This window comes from Colius striatus, chromosome 11 (assembly GCF_028858725.1).
Source record: "Colius striatus isolate bColStr4 chromosome 11, bColStr4.1.hap1, whole genome shotgun sequence".
Taxonomy (NCBI): Eukaryota; Metazoa; Chordata; class Aves; order Coliiformes; family Coliidae; genus Colius; species Colius striatus.
The window spans coordinates 22,633,185-22,651,951 of NC_084769.1; the positions used below are offsets into that span (position 1 = coordinate 22,633,185).

The following is an 18,767-nucleotide window of genomic DNA, read 5'->3' on the forward strand; positions in this document are numbered from 1 at the left end:
TGTTACAATCACAGTTCCCCAACTTGGGTAATTTTGTTTGATCCATCTAGATAAACAAGGTTTTCTGCTGAGTTCTATTTTGTTATGGTTTGGAAGTAAGAGGGTTCTTTGCTTAATTCCATGTTTGCTTGAGGGTATTGAGAGTTGGGATTTGCTGCTGCTATTGTTTCAGGATGTGGATTGTTCTTTGGGATGTTTTTCAGATGAAGCAGATCAAAACGGAGAGCAACACATGCAGCATGGATCAGGAAGGGGACATCCTGAAACAAGAATCCACAAAGTATGTAAAACAATGTGCTTCATATTAGACTTTTCTAAATGCCCTTCATCACAGCAGTGCTGAATGTTCTAGCTGGCAGCTTTTCTTGAGCTGTCTTTGAAATTCAAGTGATGGACATGATCCTTAAGTATGGGACAGTTTGGTACATCAGTGACTGATCATAAAACCCAAAGCAAACATATTGCTCTCCTTCAATGAATTTTTATGAAGTGCCATAAAACAGCAAAAGTTGTCTGTAGAATAGGAGTATAAATCTGTAGCATTTTCTGGATAGGTATGAATAATTACAGACACCGTTTGTTTTTTTTTTCTTGGCATGTTCATTGTTTTGGTCCCAGATATACAGTAATTTATATCTGTATTTTTTTAGCGTTGCAGATGATAGACAGGAAAGTTCTGGAATACACAGTTTTGAACAGTCTTCCAGTTTTTTGTTGTGAAGAGTTAAGGAAATGTACTACTTAAATTGTTCCATTCTATCAAAAATACAGGCAAATGAGACAAAATTGTGTAGCAGAAACAATGAGGAAAGGTACAGCTGATGCAATGAATATATTTTGTAATAATGTACTGGGTTGCAAATTATCATACCTATGTGATTAAAAAATATATCTATAAATTACAGGCTGCAAAGATGAAAATATACCACCACAATTCCAGGAACATCATATCTGTTAATTGAGCATACTGTTGTTTATACATTTTTAAGGAAAAAGTGTGCCACATCCCAAGCAGTGAAAATATTCACCATGCGAATAAAATGGCAATTAAAAGGCAACAGAGAGAGAGCACTCATGGAGGAGAAAACCATGGTCACAGTAATCACCAGAAGGTAAATACCTGCAGGTAAACGCATGTGTACCATGACTGTGTCTGCGTCCTGCTGCCTTGCTGATACTGTGGGTCAGTGTTTTTTCCTGTGTGTTTCACGTCCTCAGTAGTGTCTAGGTTCAAAGCAAAACCCAAATCTTCATAGAGCTCCACCCCGCAAAGAGAATCTCCGTGACCTGTGCTGGCAGTGCGCTCGGGAGATAGCCACGGGGGGAGAGTGTTCAGGAGGGGCTGCGCGGGAGCGCAGGCAGCTTGAGCGAGAGGCTTTGAACCGTCGCTGAAACCAGTGTCTCTGTGAGCGGCCCCGCCGGGGCGTTTGTCTGGCCGGGGTCTTGGAAAGGTCTCAGGTGGTGTGGCGAGTACTCAGTGAAGCCTCCAGAGCTGCAGTGGTTTGGTTTAGGTCGGATTTTTAAAGGGATTCATTGCCAATGAGAGTTACCAAGCGTCTCCTTGCGAGGTGTACAGCCCCACTGCAGGTCAGCAGGGTTTGCCGCCTGCCGCCCCTCTGCTCGCCGCCGGGACCGGAGGAGCAGCCGCGGGCCGGCACAGCCCCCGCGCGGGCCCGGCCTGGGGAGACAGCGACACCTAGAGGGGGAACGGGGCGGCGCCGGGGTCGGTGGGCTTCGGTTTCGCCCTTTTCCTGCCTTCCTGGGAACGAGGGGGCTGCACACTCACCGGCGAGCAAGGGGGGCTGAAGACCCGCGAGGGGGCTGTACACCCGCCCGGGAGCGAGGGAGGGAGGCTGCATACTCACCCAGGAGCGAGGGGGGCAGCACACCCACCCGTCAGCCGGGGGCTGCGCGCTCGGCCGGGGCCGTGGCGGGCCGCGCCCCCGCCGCTTCCCCCATGCCGGGCCGGCGCGGGCGGGGCCAGGCGGGGCTGAGCCGGCGACGGGCGCTGTCCGCGGTGCTGAGCGGAGCGGCGGGGCCTGGGCCCGAGAGGCGCCGGCGGCATCGAGGTACCAGAACGATCCTTATTTCCAGCGTGCCACGGAAAGCCCACTGGTCTGCATTGTCTGGCTCCTTCCCCTCATGGGCCTCAGCTTCTCCGAGGATGTAAATATTTCTGTTAAAACGCATTTGTTTACTCCAGAGACACGCACCTCAAGAAGGCCAGAAGGGACGGATTGAGTGCCCATGCTGTATGCCTGCTGGGCACAGACCAAGCCGGGTCACGCCTTGCCGTGACTGATGGCTTAGGAGTTCTTTGCTTGATGTTTCGTTGTCTCTTTGTACTGCAATCCTGCCACACTTTCCTATGAATATTTATGTTTGTAAAGACAATTAGCTACAGTTATATTATTATAATTTCTTGTGCTCTGCACAGAGCAAACATTTTACCCAATAGGTGAAACCACCTTTAAAATCATAGTCCGGAATAGGTGAGAAAAGGTCGTGTCAGGTAGGGCTGTTAATACCTTTAAAGCTATATTTAAAATCTGGGATTTGTGCTGTCGGTGGTTTTGTTACACGTCCAGTTCCTAGACAGTAGATGTGCTCAGCAAAGCAATGGTCTTGGCTATTTAACGCTGTCAGTTGGCTGGTCTCCTTTCCAATAAAGGGCATATAAGTTTTTACTCTTCCCCTGAGTCCTTCAAGGAGACCTCCCTGCTACTCGTTGTGTTGCCCCACATCCCCACATGGGATTAAATGCTCTGGCTCCATTGGGCTCTTTCCTCTCCTCCCGTCTCATTGCAGATTTCTCCCATCCCCTTACGTGCCATCTTTGTGAGAAGGGTTTGGTTTAGGCATCTGCGTAGCTACCGCGATATGCTGATATGTAGCAGGGCGGTCATCCCCGCAAAATGCTGTCGGAGCACGTTCGGGGCCTGGGATGCAGAGACACAGACCTGGAGTTGTCTGGGGTACAAAAAAAATCTGTTGTCTCCATGTTTCTCTTTTTAGAAAAGGATGTCTAGTAAAGAAATAGCGATCTCTCGGCAACACTGAGGGCAAGTGACAGGAATCCAGGTGTTCCCCCGTGGCCAGGATGAAAAGTGCGGCGGTGGCTGTGCCTCTGCCACCCTCTGGCGGGGAGCAGGACGGAGGGCGCTGCGGGCCGCGGGGCCGCACCGTCAGCGCATCAGACCCTCGACACGGTGGCGGGTACGGTTGCTAAGCTGCCATTCACACTGACCCCGCACGGCTCACTCGCGGCCCTCACCGTGTACAGGGGCGTGTCGCGGCCGGAGTCCGGAACGCTGATGCGTGCGGAGCGGTGCCGCTCGTTAGCATGGCCGGACACCTCGGGTCAAGCCAGTGCCATCTAGGGAAAGCCTCCGCCGACGCCCGCACAGGGGACTCAAGGAAGGATTCAGCAGTCTGAAGCCCCTGCCTGGGGCGCCGCCCCCGCCGCGGGAGCCATTCCCATCGCCCCGGAGAGAGGCAGGCGGGCGGCAGCCCGGGCCGGTGGGCCGCCCCTCCCCGCCCCAGCCGGCCGCCCCGGCGGTCCCCAGCTCCGTGCAGAGAGGCGCGGAGGGGGTGGCGGCAGCCTTGTGACTCATGCCTGCGTCGAAGCAGATCAGCCGGCGATTCACGCTTTTAAAAAAGCAAATCCGAGCACTTCTGGGAAAAAAGGTCATCTCGCATTAAATTCCGCGGCACGATTGGTATTCCGACGTCGCTTCTGGCGGAGTTTATAAGCGGCGGGTCGCTCCCAGGTTGGAGTCGCCCTGCCTGCGTGGACTCCGGCAGTAAGTGTCCCCTCGCCCCTCGGTAAGTTTTCGCTAAACAGTGTCCTTTTTTCTTTTTCTTTTTTTCCCAAACCTTTGCGAATATCTTTCAGGATCTGGAGCTTTTTTCCTCCCTAAAATCGCGTTTGGTCACTGTCGTACCTGTAGAGGGGCAATGGGCATTTTGAGACAGATAGCGCCTTGGCCATTGTGTTAACCTGTTACTTCACTTCCAGGCATTGTCTAGAGAATCTCTTCTGCTTTATGGTCATTTGGGGTTTTTTCCTCAAAAAAAAAGAAGTGAAATATCTGATTTCCATTGAAATCGTTGATCCGTTGCGTTTACACGCGGGCATAAACGCACCCAGCGCTAGAAATGGATCGCTAGCTACAGATTTGAAAAACGCCGCTAACAAAGAAAGCATTACCTCGTTACTGCGACCTTCATTTTCTGTATGAGAGGAATAAAATAAATGGCAGGTAGCCGTGGGGACAAAGAGGCGAGCAGGCACTGACCCGGCAATTCTCCATCAGCGACCCTGTATCGGTTATCGGAGCGCCTGTGTCTGAACATCTGGCGAGGAGCGAGGGCTGGTCCAGCACCTTCCTTCTCCCAGACAGACACAGACAGATATGTCTTCTCCTGCCATTCGTGCCGCCAAAGCAAGCGCGGGCGTGAGCGCTGGTTACCGCGGGAGCACGTACTGGTCCCCATTTGCTGAAAAGTGTGTGTGCAAATACACATGTGTGTGGCACCAGTCGTTGGACCCTGACAAAACGCGCCTTTGTGGTGACGGTTTATCTGTCCTTGTTTCCCGACCGCTTAGCTTGGCGTGTGTTTGGGTCAAGGATGATAACGAGAAACGGGCTCCGTTTGGGATTGTAGGTCGTTTGGGCTGGTAATTTCGTAGCCGACTTTGGACGTTGGTCTCCGTTTGACGCGAGCCACGTAATTGCCCTTCTCAGCGGCCACCAGTATAATAGCGATAGACTTCACGCTCCGCTAAATCCGTCGCTCGGGCGCGGGGGGGAGCGCCTCGGCATCCAGCGAAGGGACAGAGGCCGGACGGGGCTCTGGCAAGGTTCTCCAGGAGACCAGACTACTAAAACCACCTTTTCTTCCTTCCAGTTAATTCCTTGCTGCCCACTCCTAAGAGGAATATCGGAAGAAACCCGGGCTCCGGGGCTTTTCTGAAGGGATGGCTTCCTCAGCTCCCTCGTCCTCCAACGATGCTCCGGACCCCACCCCAACTAATTTACGACCCACAAGTAGGTTTTAATATTTTCTTCGTTTAAAGTGTTTTGGAAGCTTTCTCCACCTAGGCTTGGAAAGACCAGTTTCGGAACGAAATGGTAGATCCATGAAGCCCTGTTCCGCGCTGGTGAGCAAGGAGCGGAAAGTGCTCTACACAAAGAAACCATCCTCCTGGTGGGAGCGGGAGAGGCTGGTCCGTGGCGAATAAAACCCTGGGTGGAAAAGCCCACCTTAACGGCCAGAGCTGCCTTTATCTTATGGCAATGTTTGAGGGATTTAGACAATAAACTGAACCCCCAGATAGTAAAAAAAAACCCGGGATGTTGTAATGGATGTGGAGATAATTAATCAGTTAAAGGGCGAAGTTACACCAGTAGCTCAAAGCGGGTGTCCTCCGTCCCCCCTCCCTTACATTTTATAAAATGCTAATGCCGCAGCTCCCTTTCAGCCCTGCGCTGAAGCCTGTAATCAAGCGAAATTTGGATGCTAATTGTAGCTTTTGAAAGCCTGGTATTCCTAATTGCTCTGAATTTGCCTTGAGTTATTGAGGTGTGAGTGGGAAGCAGAGGCTGCTGCAGGTGGATAGCGAATCAGTTTATAGCCCTGCCAGGCAATTCAGACCGTCGTCTACCGAAAATGAATTTTAAAAGGGTCTCGATGCTATAAAGCATCAGAGACAAAGAGTGGGCAAGAGCAAGAAATGAAATGTTGTCAGCATAGTGAAGAGGGGAATAGTTTTTACTCAGCAAGGGCTACGAGGCACGAGCATCGGTGTCATTAGTGTTATTATCCTACCAGTGGAAGGAACGGGGGCGGGTGCGAACGGCGGCACCGGGGTTCATTCCAGGCGGCGGTGACAGACACCACTGCTCTCGGCCAAAGTGTCACACGCAGAAATCGAATTAAGTGGCAAGTCAGCTAAAAACGAGATGACCCCTGACAGCAGCGCCCTGCCCTGCCGGGGCTCTCTGCCTTCTGGCCCAGTCAGCGGCCCTGGCGAGAGGGCTCCTCCTCCCGGCCGGGCGCGCCGGGACGCTTTTCCCCCTACTGCCTGCTCGGGGGTTCGACTGTTACTCACCCACCACCCGCTGCCGCCTCAGTCTCTCGGCCGCCTTCTCCAGTGGCCCCTCGGCAGCACCCGCCCGCCGCGGTCGCCCCCCGGAGTCCGCCGCGGCCACTGCCAGTCCTGCGGCTGCCCCGTGACCGGAGAAGCTCGGCTGTGGCCCTGGCCCACGTCGGAGCCCCGGGCCGCATTCTCGCTTGCCCCGGGCTCATCTGGGCTGCCGGGGCATGACCTGACCGTGGCCTGCAGGGGCCGGGAGGTAGCACGGCCCCTCCGTCGGTGCGGTCGCGTTCCCCGCGCTGCCCCCTGCTCAGAAGTCTCTCGGCTTCCTCGGGCGCGCCAGGCTGGCGAGCGGCGGGCTGCCGGCCCCAGGGAGGTGATCTCGGGGTACTCCGGGGCAGGGGCTGGGCTGGCAGCGCCCCTAGGGTTGCCGTCGGAGGCCCGTCAGTGCGGCCGAGGCTTAGTTATGCAAGTCCGATCATCTAGTCAAATACTATTTTTCACCCAATTAATTCCTGAACTCTTTTGTGACCCCATTTCACGCCACTTTATTTTAAGCTGCCACTTCCCTGGAGCCCTGCCAGTAAATTATTAGATGCTCGGGTCCCGGGTGCCTTTCCCTCTCTTCTCGGTGGGCCAGCTTGTCGCCTCGCTGTCTCCCAAGCCTCCGCTGCCCCGCGCCCGGCAGGCGCTGCTGGGCTGGGGAGGCCGCCGTTTCTGCCGGCGAGGAGGCGGCGGGGCTCTGTACCGGGGCCGGGCGGTGGCAGGGCGGGCCGCCCCAGGGGAACCACTCTGCCCTCTCTTCCAGCTTACGACTCATGGTGCGGCGTGGCGCACGGGTGCACCAGGAAGATCGGGCTGAAGATCTGTGGTAAGTGCCCCCGCGCCTCGCGTCACGGCACCCCCACGCCCACGCTTCGCCACGCGTTTCCCGCGGCCGGTCGCCACCGGCGCCGGCACATTGCCCCGGCCCGCGCGGCGGCCTCGGGCGCCCCCTGCTGGGCGCACGGCGGCTCCGCTCAGCCAGCGGCCACCCTGCCTTCCGCAGGTTTGCGTTGGTCGAAGCCTCATCTGCCGCCGGAGAGACGGCTGCGGGCTCCGCCGCGATAAACTGGGGTGTGCAGGCGCCGGCCGCCCCTGGCGTGGAGGAGCACGGGGCCCGCCGGGGAGGCCGGCGGCGAGGAACGGGGCGGGGGAGGGGAAGGGGGTTGGCCGCCTCTCACTGTCTGAAATTTTTCAACCTTATCTGACTAGAAAATACGGATCTCCTGGGGGGGAAAGATTAACGAGAGCCTTATTAAAGAGCAATTCGTCAGCTTGCTGTGCTGGTAAGATAGCGCTGGCAGCCAGTCAGCGCGCAGGCACATGAAATGCAGGAAGGGAAACAAATGCACAATCAGGTCGCGACGTTATAGCAAGAGATTCATTTGCAGATAACAAGCTTCTCCAGGTTTCTCGGTAGCGTCTTCGCTTTCGGAGACAAACAGACAAACCTTCATTTTCTGGTGAGGAGAATCGATCAGCTTAGCCCGTGCCCCTCTCGAACAGAAATTATTTCCCGTTTTCCCCAGCTATCTCTTTCGGGCGGACAGAACATTATTTCTAGGAGAAACAGGCCTTTTGTCCAAGTAAAGATATATTTAAACGTCTTCCCCGAGTCGAAGCTCATTCGCTAAACATCTTGTTAACCTGGAAGTTTGGACTGCAAAAGAAGCAGGGTGCGAATGTTTAGCCCTGTGTCTATTAGAGATTTCATTGGTACCCGCAGGCGACATTAACGAGTAGTCGCTTAGTTCTATAAATAGCTCCTGATCTGGGTTTAATGGACCATTTCCCTACCAGTCCCTTCAGCGGCTGGAGCGACGGGCTTTCTCATCATCATTTTAATTTAGCCCGGCAAGCAGAACTGATAAAGTAACGCACCGTTAGGCTTGTTCCGTGTTGCCGGACTCGCGGCAACAGAGGGACAACGAGGCTTCTCTCCCTGACATCAAGCATACCGAAAATGAAATAGCCCACCATTTTGGATCTGAGAAAGGCAAAGGAGAGTGTAGCAGAGGATTTGTGAAGGTGGCTCGCAACAAGCGGGGCTGCGGAATTTTTGGCTCGGGTTTGGTGCTCAGTTTTCCCGTTCTTTTTGTTTTGTTTGTTTTGGTTTTTTTCCTGATTTACGTGGAAAAATACCCTGAATAAGTGACTGTGATTCGGAATCATCGAATTCCGTCGCGACCATTGGTTTTGTTCTCACGAGCCCTGCCAGTTGAATCTAACACCTTCACCAAGGCAGAAAGGGAAGGCTGCATTTGGTAAATACATAGAGTGAAGTATTAAGGTTGCCAAGAATCCTAATTAACCATGCTAAACAAGTCGACGTTTCGCTGGTACAGATGATATCCCCTCGTCCTCGCTTCTCACAAGACATCATTCTGGACTCTAAATATTGTGCACTCTCAAAGCTGTAGTAAACAAGGCGCCTCGAAATTGTTCTTTCTCTGTGTATCACGGAGAAATCGATTCATTTTGAATACAAACGTTAAGTAAGGGCTGGGCTCAGAGAACAAGCAGGTCTTGAACAATAAGTCGGTGCTTCCACCTGCCTTGTATATTATGTGTTTGACGTTTTCAGTAATTACGTATCCCAGATTTATGCTATTTCTTCTCAAACAACTGAACGATTTAAGGATTAGTTCCTTTCCCTTCTGGTTGAAAGCTACCGCCTGAGAAAAGCCCTGCCACTGCTGCACCCCCGCTCTTTATAGTCGCAAATCTCCACTTAAAAAGAAAAAAAGTAAACCCATTTTAAAGCGATTTAATGAACTGTCACGGTGGGCAAAGTATGGACAGATTTCCTTCTCTGTCTGGAGTTGTATGCTACACCTTTCACTCCCACCTCGGCAATTACTGTTGCTGCTGGGACAGATCCTGCTAACATTTGCTTGGAGTCAATGGAAATACTCGACGTAGGAAAACGTCCCAGGTGCTTCCTCAGCTGTGCGACCCTGGACAGCAAGCGGTTCCATCCCAGCGAGCAATACGAGAGAATTGGATTTCGAAAGCATCCATTTGAGTTACAAACTCCGCTCGTCTCCGGATCGAGAGGGACTTATGCTGCCAAGTCACATAGGCGCTGCTGAACCCCTCGTCTGAGGAGGGGACCGGGATCTCCGGCATGCACCACCGACGTGCATCGGCCGGCGGCCACGGCAGAGGCCGGGTTCCGGTAGGGCTGTCCCTGCCCGGGTTGCTATGGTCCCCGCAGGGCGGCCAGGCCGAGTGGATTTCACACGCCTGCCTTGTGCGAGGCCTGACATGAAATCACGCCGGATTTATGGTCGCTTTGGGTACTGAGGGACTCGTCGCCCGTCTGGTCTCACTCGGCTTTTAAAAAGTCCATCTCTTAAGTGCATCGACTAAAACACCTGTCAGTGGAGTACCTGCGGGAAGGAGCTGCTGCGGGAGAAGCAGCGCGGACGCTATTTCATATGCTGCTACCTGCTGCAACTCTCCTATGCCGGCCTTACTTTTCACGTAGGATACAGAGAGGAGGTTTGCTACAGCCACGCGCCTCTCCCCAGACGTGGAAGGAGCCCTCGAGGGCAGACTGCCCCGCTTTCCTGCGCCTGCGGAGCCTTCTCCACCCTCCCCGCGGAGGAGCTCGGGGAACGAGAGGGTCTGGCTGCTCCAAAGCAACACTGTCGTTGCCAGAGAACCAAGGCGAACGACGCAGTATCTCCAGCCGGGAGGCGGGCAGCAGCAAGTTCCTCCCGTCGGGCTTTTGTCTTTTCCAATCTCCGCCCCCGGGCCGCCCCACGCGGCGCACGCCGACAGGCCCCGCGCGAAGCCGCTGGCCGCCCGGGCCGATTCCCAGCGCCTGCACTCACTGCCGCCGGCCCTGCATAACAACGGGGCCGCGAAGTCCCGCTGCCGCCAAGAGACCTGGGGAAGGGCTGAGCTCCGCTGACAGCGGGCTGTCTCCGCCGCTTCCCTGGCACGGTTCTAGCTAGGCCAGACAGCGAAGCCTCTTTCTCTCTGAGTGTGTTGGGAGCTGAAGCGGAGGCAACTGCAGCCTTTCTCGGTGACTGAAACGCTGCTTGCTCCCTCCCAACGGCAGGCTCCGCGGGACTCGTGTCCGCGCCGGTGCTGAGGCGGCGAGCAGGGCTCTCGGGGACAGCGCTGCTGTTTTGGCAGACGTCTCTTCTCACGTTACGCTTCTCATTGGGCATCACCTCCGAGAGCCTGGAAGCAATCCAAGTGGAAAGGTAAAGCAAAATAAAGACAAAGGGCCTGGGGAACGAGCGTCACACTGCACCCACTTCGGTGTCGGCTGCTCCACCGAGGAAGCAGTGCCAGCCCTTGCAGGAGCTAGTGATGGCTGCAAGGGCGTTAAAAGCAGTAACAACAAAACCAAAAGGAAAATGAAACGTCATCGATCCTGGACGGCTACTCTTAACCTGTGCACAGAGAGAGTTGCCTTAAATAGTTTGGGGTTTTTTTTTTTCTCTTATAATTTGCATTCGTAAAAGCATCATAGAAAGCAACTAATTAGTAGATCAATAATAAAAGTCAAAACGTGAAGTATTCACTGAAAGGATAGGCTTGACAAACCTGCCTAAGAACAATCCTCTTTGGGGACTCGTTCGGGTGCCCGACTGATGCCGGCCTTGGGGTCCATTTTCGGTGGCTGTCATGGGACTGGCAAGCTGGCAGCAGGGTCCTGGGCATAGGCACCGTGCCGGGAGCCATTCATCCAGAGGCTCGGGGTCGCTCCCTTTTCTCCGTACGGAGGTGCAGTCCCCGGGGCCTGCTCCAGCCGCAGGAGGAGTCCACAGTCCCTCTGCGCCATCGGGGCTGCAGAGAGGAGGGTGCCGGAGAAAAGCGGATGGGGGGGATGTGGACAAACGAAGTTACGGCGTTGGCTTTCCACCTTGCAAAGTTCTCCCTCCTCTTCAGCTGTGACGAGCGACGTTTTCATCTGTTACTTGTTTTAAAAGAAAGAAAAAAGGAGGCTGGCTACCGTGCTGTCTCTTCCAAACACACAGGCGCGCTCGCTGCAGCCTGGGAAGTCAAAACCCCCTTGCCTTTGTTAATTACGAAAAGCCTAACGCTGTGCTTGTTTCATCGGGCAGGGATTTAATGCATCACATCCTGAAAATTAAATGTTCTTCCCGCCTTGTTAAAATAGACTAGTCTTGTTACTCGCCACGGGCCCCGCATGGCACCCATCCCCGTAATTCCTTGGGTGAGAGGATTTATTATTGCCCTTGCACATAACAGCAGCAGTTGTGATTGGGTTCTGGGCGCCTGGGCTGCTTCTCCGCTGAGAGCCGAGCTCCTGGAGCTCCTGGAGGTGATTGGTGTTAGTATCAAAGCATCTTTTCAGGTGGAAAATCCGGATCTCTTGGACACGTGCTGCTGGGCACTGGTAAGAGGGAGGTTGTTGAGCGCTGCCCGTGTCCTTAGAGTTCCGGCGTGCTCCGGATGGCTGTTCCAGTGTGGCTGCTTGTTCTTCTGCCTTTTGGGCATGAGAGCACCACGAGGAAATCTCAAAGTGGCTCTGATTTTAATCATACATCATTGCCCCTGTCTGCTAGGTCTATAAACTTTGCCTGCAGGCTGAAATAGCATTGACTCATCCTGAACTCTCTTCCAGTGGCTGATTACTGAAGTGGAATCTGTCCGATCGACTTAATAAGAATTTACCACTGCACTAAATGACGAAAATTTGTTTTTTGCATGGCTGCATTTTTGCAGTTGATGGCATTTTGAGCTCTCCCTCCTGGAGGCAAATAATCCCCATAAATACTGTTATTCCTGACCTCATTAGTCAGATCCAGAGCCAACATCGCTTTGAACTGTAGTCTAGAGAGCTGGTTTAGATATTTCTAAACATGTTGGGAAGTGAGAAAACTCTGACCTGTGCACCTTGCAATAACAATGTAGGGTTCTTGCAAAGGACCAATAGCCTGGAAGACAAGGGCCGGATTGTCAGCTCCCTGAAGGAAAGGCAGTCCTCCAAGAGCCTGCTGGCGTGCGAAAACAGCGAGAAGGAATCCAGGTTCCGGCGCACCGAGACAGACTTCTCCAATTTGTATGCTAGAGGTAAATGCCCTTTACATCTTCTGCTTGTTTCAGCGCGGACACGTCCCTCGGTAGTCTACCTTTACCTCCCTTGGAAGCTTAACCGCGTTCAGATCGTGCTTTTGCTTGGCTGGGTTTGAAACTCTGGATATGTGTTTGCCCAGGGCCACACTGGTGGTCTGTGCAAGTTTCCTGAAATGCAATTTTCTGTACTTTGGGCTTCTCCTCTGAAGCTCAACTACAGCGGTTTCTCCGGCGTCGCTCCCGATCCAGCCTCCGGGAGGAGAGCAATTTTGCATTTTATTTCCCCCTCAGTAAAAGAGCAATGAAATGGGCTGTGATTGCTGGTGCGGGGCCACTGACGAGAAGGGTGGGCAAGTGAACTCAGACTTGGCGGCGAACTCAAACAGGCGTCACAAAAAGGCTGGAACGGGTTTGGAGTGCTTTTGGCCCTCGGGAGGTGCCCGCACAGCGTTAGCTTTGCAGAGCGTGCTTTTTGGGGTGCCTGGGAGGTGACCCCACTGTTCGTCCTTCTCCACCGAGATAGAGAGACCGGGAGCTCCGGGAACAGAAGTGGGTTTCATTTGCCGGGGAGCGAGTAGGGCGGCCCAGGGCTGTGGCTTCCAGGTGCTGGGAGCTTTGCGGGCGCCTCTCTCTCCCAAGGCAAGCGCTGACAGTTGTTTTGGCCCGCAGATTTGCTGCCCGCCAAGAATGGCGAGGAGCAGACCATGCAGTTCCTGCTGGAGGTCGTGGACATCCTCCTCAACTACGTGAAGAAGACGTTTGACAGATCCACCAAAGTGCTTGACTTCCATCACCCGCACCAGCTCCTGGAGGGCATGGAGGGCTTCAACCTGGAGCTGTCAGACAACCCTGAGTCCTTAGAGCAGATCCTAGTGGACTGCCGGGACACGCTGAAATACGGAGTGAGGACAGGTAGGTTCTCGCACACTACTCTGTGGAGTTCCTCCTGGGGCTTTTTTCTGGCCCACGGTGAAGGGGGCTTCAGCTCACGGAGGTAAGCCCATACCCTCTTCACGCCCTCAACTCTGCCTCTCTGGAGCCTCAGTCGGCTCCAGGGCTGTCTGAGGGTGCTGGAAATGTCTCTGCTCAAAAACGTGTTACTGATGCTTCATCCGTCCCCGGCGGGCAGGGCTCGGTGCTGTTTGCAGAGCCTAGAACAAGTTTTTAAGACGTAATCTCTTTCATTTGATGGAATGCGAGCTGTCTGTATCTCCAGGGAGCAATATCATTAGGTAAATGAGGACATAAATGACACTGAATTTGCAGTTTTTCTTCTTTATGTTCACGAGACATTTAATGAAAAAGAGACTGAAATCCTAGGAATCATCAATAAAGGAACCCTGTGGATTTCAGCCTATTACTAGGAACTCAGACGGTCCAGGTCCTTCTAAATCAGATAGAAATGCTCATTTATGACATTTCTTTTTACTGAGTGAGCTGTAGCTAGGCTCTAGAGCAAAGTCCGTGCTCTTCCAGGTTCTTTGGCCTGAAATGTTTTGCATTTGTATCAGCAGAAAGCTCGGCTGGCAACAAGCCCTGACGACTGTACGTACTCAAGCAGGTCAGGAACTGGAGCGGTAAGGAGCGTGTCTGCCCTCCTGGGTCCTGCTCCAGCCATCCGAGGCTGCTGAGCTCGGCTCGGCGAACGTCGCTGCCCTGGCGGGCGGCTGCCCGTCAGCCCGCGGAGCTGAAGCGGGGTGGTGGCGGGAGCTGGGACAGACAGGCCAGTCTGTGTCTGCCAGTCTGTGCCTAGGCAGCTGCGAGCAATGACTCCTGAAGGGCAGGGCTCTGCTTTCTCCCCTCTTTAGTTACGCAGCTGTGAAAACCCAACCCTGTGCATTTAAGGAACAAAATTTTGACAACAAATGTGGCCGTTAGCTTCCTGTCTTCCCCCCCCCCCCTTTTTCTGCATTTACACGGTGGCTTGATTTATTCAAGTGTGCCAGAAGCATAGTTTGATTTTGTGTCCTTAATCAAAGGAGAGCTGCCAAAGCCGTTGTCTGCTGAAATGGTGGCCGGCAGCAAAGCCGGAGTCACTGCGGTCTGTACGCTCGCAACGCCAGTCCGCTGTCGATTGAGCCGGGCTGTCGAGCAGTCTCTGTCCTTCACCCCGATCCCCCGCCCCGGAGCTTTGGCGGGACCGGCAGGACCTGCTTCTGGGAGCCGAGATGCTCTGTTCAAAGCGGTACCTGGTGCAGCTTTAAAGAGGAACTGTTCGGGCCGCGTGATGATCCAGGACAGGTCCCGAGGGGCTTCCTGGGACCTAAAGGCTCGCATTCTCTCTCTCTAAGCGAAGCTTTTTGTTTAAGCCAAGGGAGCTGAATCTGCAGCTGAGCCTCAGGAGACCGCAGGGTCGCTGACAACTTTGGGAGGTCAGCTAAACGTCTCCTAAAATAACTTCCGAAACCGTGTGTCACGGCAAGGGAGAAAAGTGCTGATTTAAAAAGCAAATAGATAATTGGCGGTGGTGTGTCTGGGCTTGTCTCCCCCGGGGCGGGAGCGGCCCCGTCACTTCGGCCCCGTGTGCCCTCAATTTCGGCAGCAGCTCCTCTTCAAGGAGTGCCCCGACGTGCCAGCGCCGGCGGGCTCAGGCCTCCAAAAGGTTCCCGCTGACATCGCTCGGAGCAGAATCGCATTTATTTCTTTATGTCAAAAGATGCTGATGTACCCAGTGTTGAGTCAAATGCGACATGGCAGGATCCCTTCGGGCGTCGAGTGATGAATTCCCCTCTCGGGCTGGCCTCTCAGCAGCCTGTTATGTGTGCCCAAGACTGCAGAGATAAGGGCTAAATGGTGACACCTTCCCCCTCCCCTGAGAAGGGGACATCATTCGTTAGGATGATCATCTCGTCATGCTAGAAGAGCAGACCCCCAACAGTCGGGCGTATTGCTCGTAAACGTTGTTAAAGCAACTTTGTCTGAAACACAGGAAATTATTAACTTCAGATTGACGGCGAGGTCGTTGTTTGTGAGCTGACTCCTAGCTCTTAAATCACGTGAGAAACAGCCGTGCCAAAAAGCAGTCGGGGGGCTTCCAGCGCCTCACGGCAGCGGGTCCCGTCTCACGGGTTCATTTTCCACCCAGTCCCCTCAGAGCGCCGCGGCTTCCCCGCATCCCTCTTATCTCTCCAGCCTCCTTACAAGCGGATGAGCTTTCCTCTCTTTCTCTATTCAAACGCAAATGACTGCAGCACCTGGAGGCTGTTACTGACCGGTATTTCCTCCCCGCCCTGCCGCTGCGAGACCCTAGCACGGCGCGGGATGCAGGCGATGGGCAAGCCATAGCCCTCACTCGGGTTCCGGAGGGGTTTTACAACCTTTAATCGGTTCTGAGGTTGTCTCCTTTAATTTAAACGCTAACTGTGCCACACAGGAGCTGTCTCTAAAGAGGCTTTTCAAATTTGTAGCGGACATCTGTCCGCGTTGGTTAACGGTCGCCCTGTAAGGGGGACTTGCTTTGAAAACTTTGCCGCCACTGTGTTAGGAGTGCAAACCTATCGTTTGTGTCCGGATAGTTGGGATGGTTTAAAATTGAAACCCGAGTGCTGGAGTTGTTCTAAGTTGTTCTCAATTGTCTTTCCAGGTCACCCTCGCTTTTTCAATCAGCTGTCCACAGGCCTGGACATTATTGGCTTGGCTGGAGAGTGGCTGACATCAACAGCTAATACAAACATGTAAGCAGGGTCTTATCATCAGCACCTGTGACTGATGCTTACAGGGGCTGCCACCTATGATGGTAGATGTGTATTGTCACAGATTGTAAATTTCTTCTTTAGATGACGTTTTTCCTGTGTCTTCAATAAAACTGTATTGCATTTTTCTTAATGGGGCAGTAATACATTGAAAATAGTTACATAAAGCTGAACAGTCTTATGTTTCTGCTAAACAGAAATGCAAATATCCTAGAGCACGTGGTAAGTAAAATATGATGACTCTAGTGCAATAACGTTCACTTATTTTTCATCTCTTGGATCAATCATCTTTATCTTTTCCAGTTTCTTCCTTTCTTTTTTTTTTCCTAAAGCTTTGTCTCTCAAACTTGCAGTTGTGCACCTATCCATGTATCAACACTAGAATACCTCTTGCTGACTTCAGAAGTAGCTAGCTTGGGTCACCACTTTTTCTCATTCATGTGCTGGTAAAGAAGTGGCTTCTGGAAGGCATCAAAATGTTTAAAAATGCAACATTGAAAATTAATGCTGAGGAAGGAATGACTCAGTCTGAGATTTATTGAAGCAGTGGGTAACAAAATAAATGGAAGCATAGAGAAGTAAAATTTTACATCTAGAACATACCAATGAGGAGACTTTCCCTACTTTATTGACCTCAAAATTAATGATAGCTAGATGTAAATGCAAGATATGATGTTGATTTTTTGCAAAAAAAGAGTGCAATTCATGAGGAAAGCCCCCCCAAACCAAAAACCTTCCAGGAAGTTTTTATTTACATATTGATTTACGTATGCTCAGGAATGTGATGGGAGTCCAGATACCTAGCAGGTTACAGACTACTCTGCTCTAATCCCATTTAGATGGGTTTTAACTCTAAAGCTACCTCTGTTTTGCGTAGTTTGTGGCTAATTGGCAAAACACAGGAAATATACCTGAAGAGTTAAACAATTTTTCACTGGCTTATCCATGAAAATATGGTTCATTAAGTGTAGCTGAATACTAGCAGCTCTAGGTGGATTGAGAGCTGTGCCTGTTTTGTGACATTAACAATAAAGAAAAATACACAAGGTATGCTAGCCAAAACCAGCCTGCTCTTTGTGATAATTGTCTTATCAATTAGTTCTCTGTTTGCTAAAAATTGGAATGAGACATTCAGATCTAAAAGCTGTTTGGGAAGAAAATCCAGCAACATGTATTTTAATAATAAGATAAGTATTGTGATGTACCCTCTTTTATTTTATCACCACAATTAAAAGTGAAAAATTGGATTAACTTTCTAAAAGAAAACTTTGCTTAAATATTGTTCCTCTGTGACAAAATATACCTCAGAGAGTCACTTTTTTCAAGTTCGTTTTCTTTTACTAACTTAGTTATCCTTTTTTAATCAGTGAAATTGCACAAATCTGATGGGATATACTAGATTTTAGCTCTGGGGCAAGCTGTGATAATACTAGAAAATACTGCCATAAATATTAAGAATGTCACATTTTTTTCTCAACAAGATTGCTTTTTTCTCTGATTTTGAAAGTAAATTGTTAAAGAGAGAGCTCTGTAAAGCTACTTTCTGATCCATTTATACTTTAAATAAGAACATATCTTAAAAATACTTCTCTGTGAGCATGAATATTGAATATCTATTTACTCATATGAGGCTTAACAAATGGAAAATAATACATGGCACTCCTTTTTTGGCAAACCAAGGTCATCATGATATGTTTTCAAATAACACAGTAAATGCCAGTAAGGTTAAAGCAAGAGGTTTGTAAAATACGATTCGAAAAACTGACAGAGAAGGTTATCAAAAATAGCCAAATGGTCTCTGTGAGCTCTGAGGAACGTATTTGTTTTGAGCAGTGTTCCAGTACAGGAGAGGAGGTTCTGACCTTTACTTAGAAACTGTTCAAACCTATTTCGGCTGTACAAACATGTAATACACAAGTGACAGTAACACTGGGTTATGGTAGGAAATGTTTTCCATTTGCCTTTTTTTCTTTTCTACTTATAAACAACACTTAAAATATTTGTAGACAATTAAAAAGAAATGTTTCCTTTTGCAAATGAGTTTTGAGTAATCAAAACGTCTATACTCTCTTAACATTTTAAATTGTCGCTAGGAAATGTTACTAAAATAACACTGAAGATAACATATTAAAGTAATAATAAGCTTTGCATTTTGACTTGGAAATAATGTATCAATGTGCTATTTATAGGTCAATCACTAGTCATAAGATTTTCAGGGTGGAAATTTCAGAAGTTGCCGTTATTCATCCAGCTCTAGGGATCTGCAGTACAGGGCATTTTCTCATCATGCAGCAGCCAGCTGATGTTAGAAAACAATAGTATTATCTATAGTACTATCTATAAATTCTCCTTTTGCCCATTGTTAGCCAAAATTATATTGGTATTTTCAATATTATGTATTTATTCCCATGAAAACGTAACATAGAAAAATGATGTAAAATGCTTTACTTTTTTCTCAGAATGCTCTTTATGTACTGTCAAACAAGAGAGCAGGTAGCTGGAATGATTTGGCCTGATGAAATGATTTGAATTTTAGATAAGAGCAGAATTATGTCAGCACTGGCCAGTTCCAAAACTCCATTATTTTATTATTATTAAATAGCCGAGACTCATGACTGAGTTAATTCAGAAATACCTGTAAAGGTTGTAACTGTGTGAAGAATCCAACCAGCATTTCCTGTCAGGAGATTGGTTCTAAAGTCAGATAGTTTCTTCCAAGTGAAACACATTCTCTGCATTTAACTGAATTTTTCAAAATGAGTTCAGTTTAAAACAAATAAGTTGGAAAGAACTTTCGCAAGATGTGATTTTTAGCATCATAGTCATCACCTGATCTAGCTGCATTGGCCTTTCTATTTATAATCAGCTACAGT

The 18,767-nt window shown here is 50.8% G+C and overlaps 1 protein-coding gene across 1 annotated transcript in view; it reads left to right on the forward strand.

Annotated features, from left to right (window-relative positions):
• The first annotated feature begins 203 nt into the window (after window positions 1-203).
• GAD1 (glutamate decarboxylase 1) overlaps window positions 204-18,767 on the forward strand; it is a 32,245-nt gene continuing 13,681 nt past the window's right edge. The window contains exons 1-6 of the mRNA XM_062004543.1: window positions 204-294; window positions 4,912-5,051; window positions 6,909-6,971; window positions 12,041-12,199; window positions 12,872-13,114; window positions 15,786-15,876. Of these exons, the coding sequence (XP_061860527.1) occupies window positions 4,982-5,051; window positions 6,909-6,971; window positions 12,041-12,199; window positions 12,872-13,114; window positions 15,786-15,876 (626 nt within the window). The 5' untranslated portion in view covers window positions 204-294; window positions 4,912-4,981. The remainder of the gene's footprint in view (window positions 295-4,911; window positions 5,052-6,908; window positions 6,972-12,040; window positions 12,200-12,871; window positions 13,115-15,785; window positions 15,877-18,767) is intronic.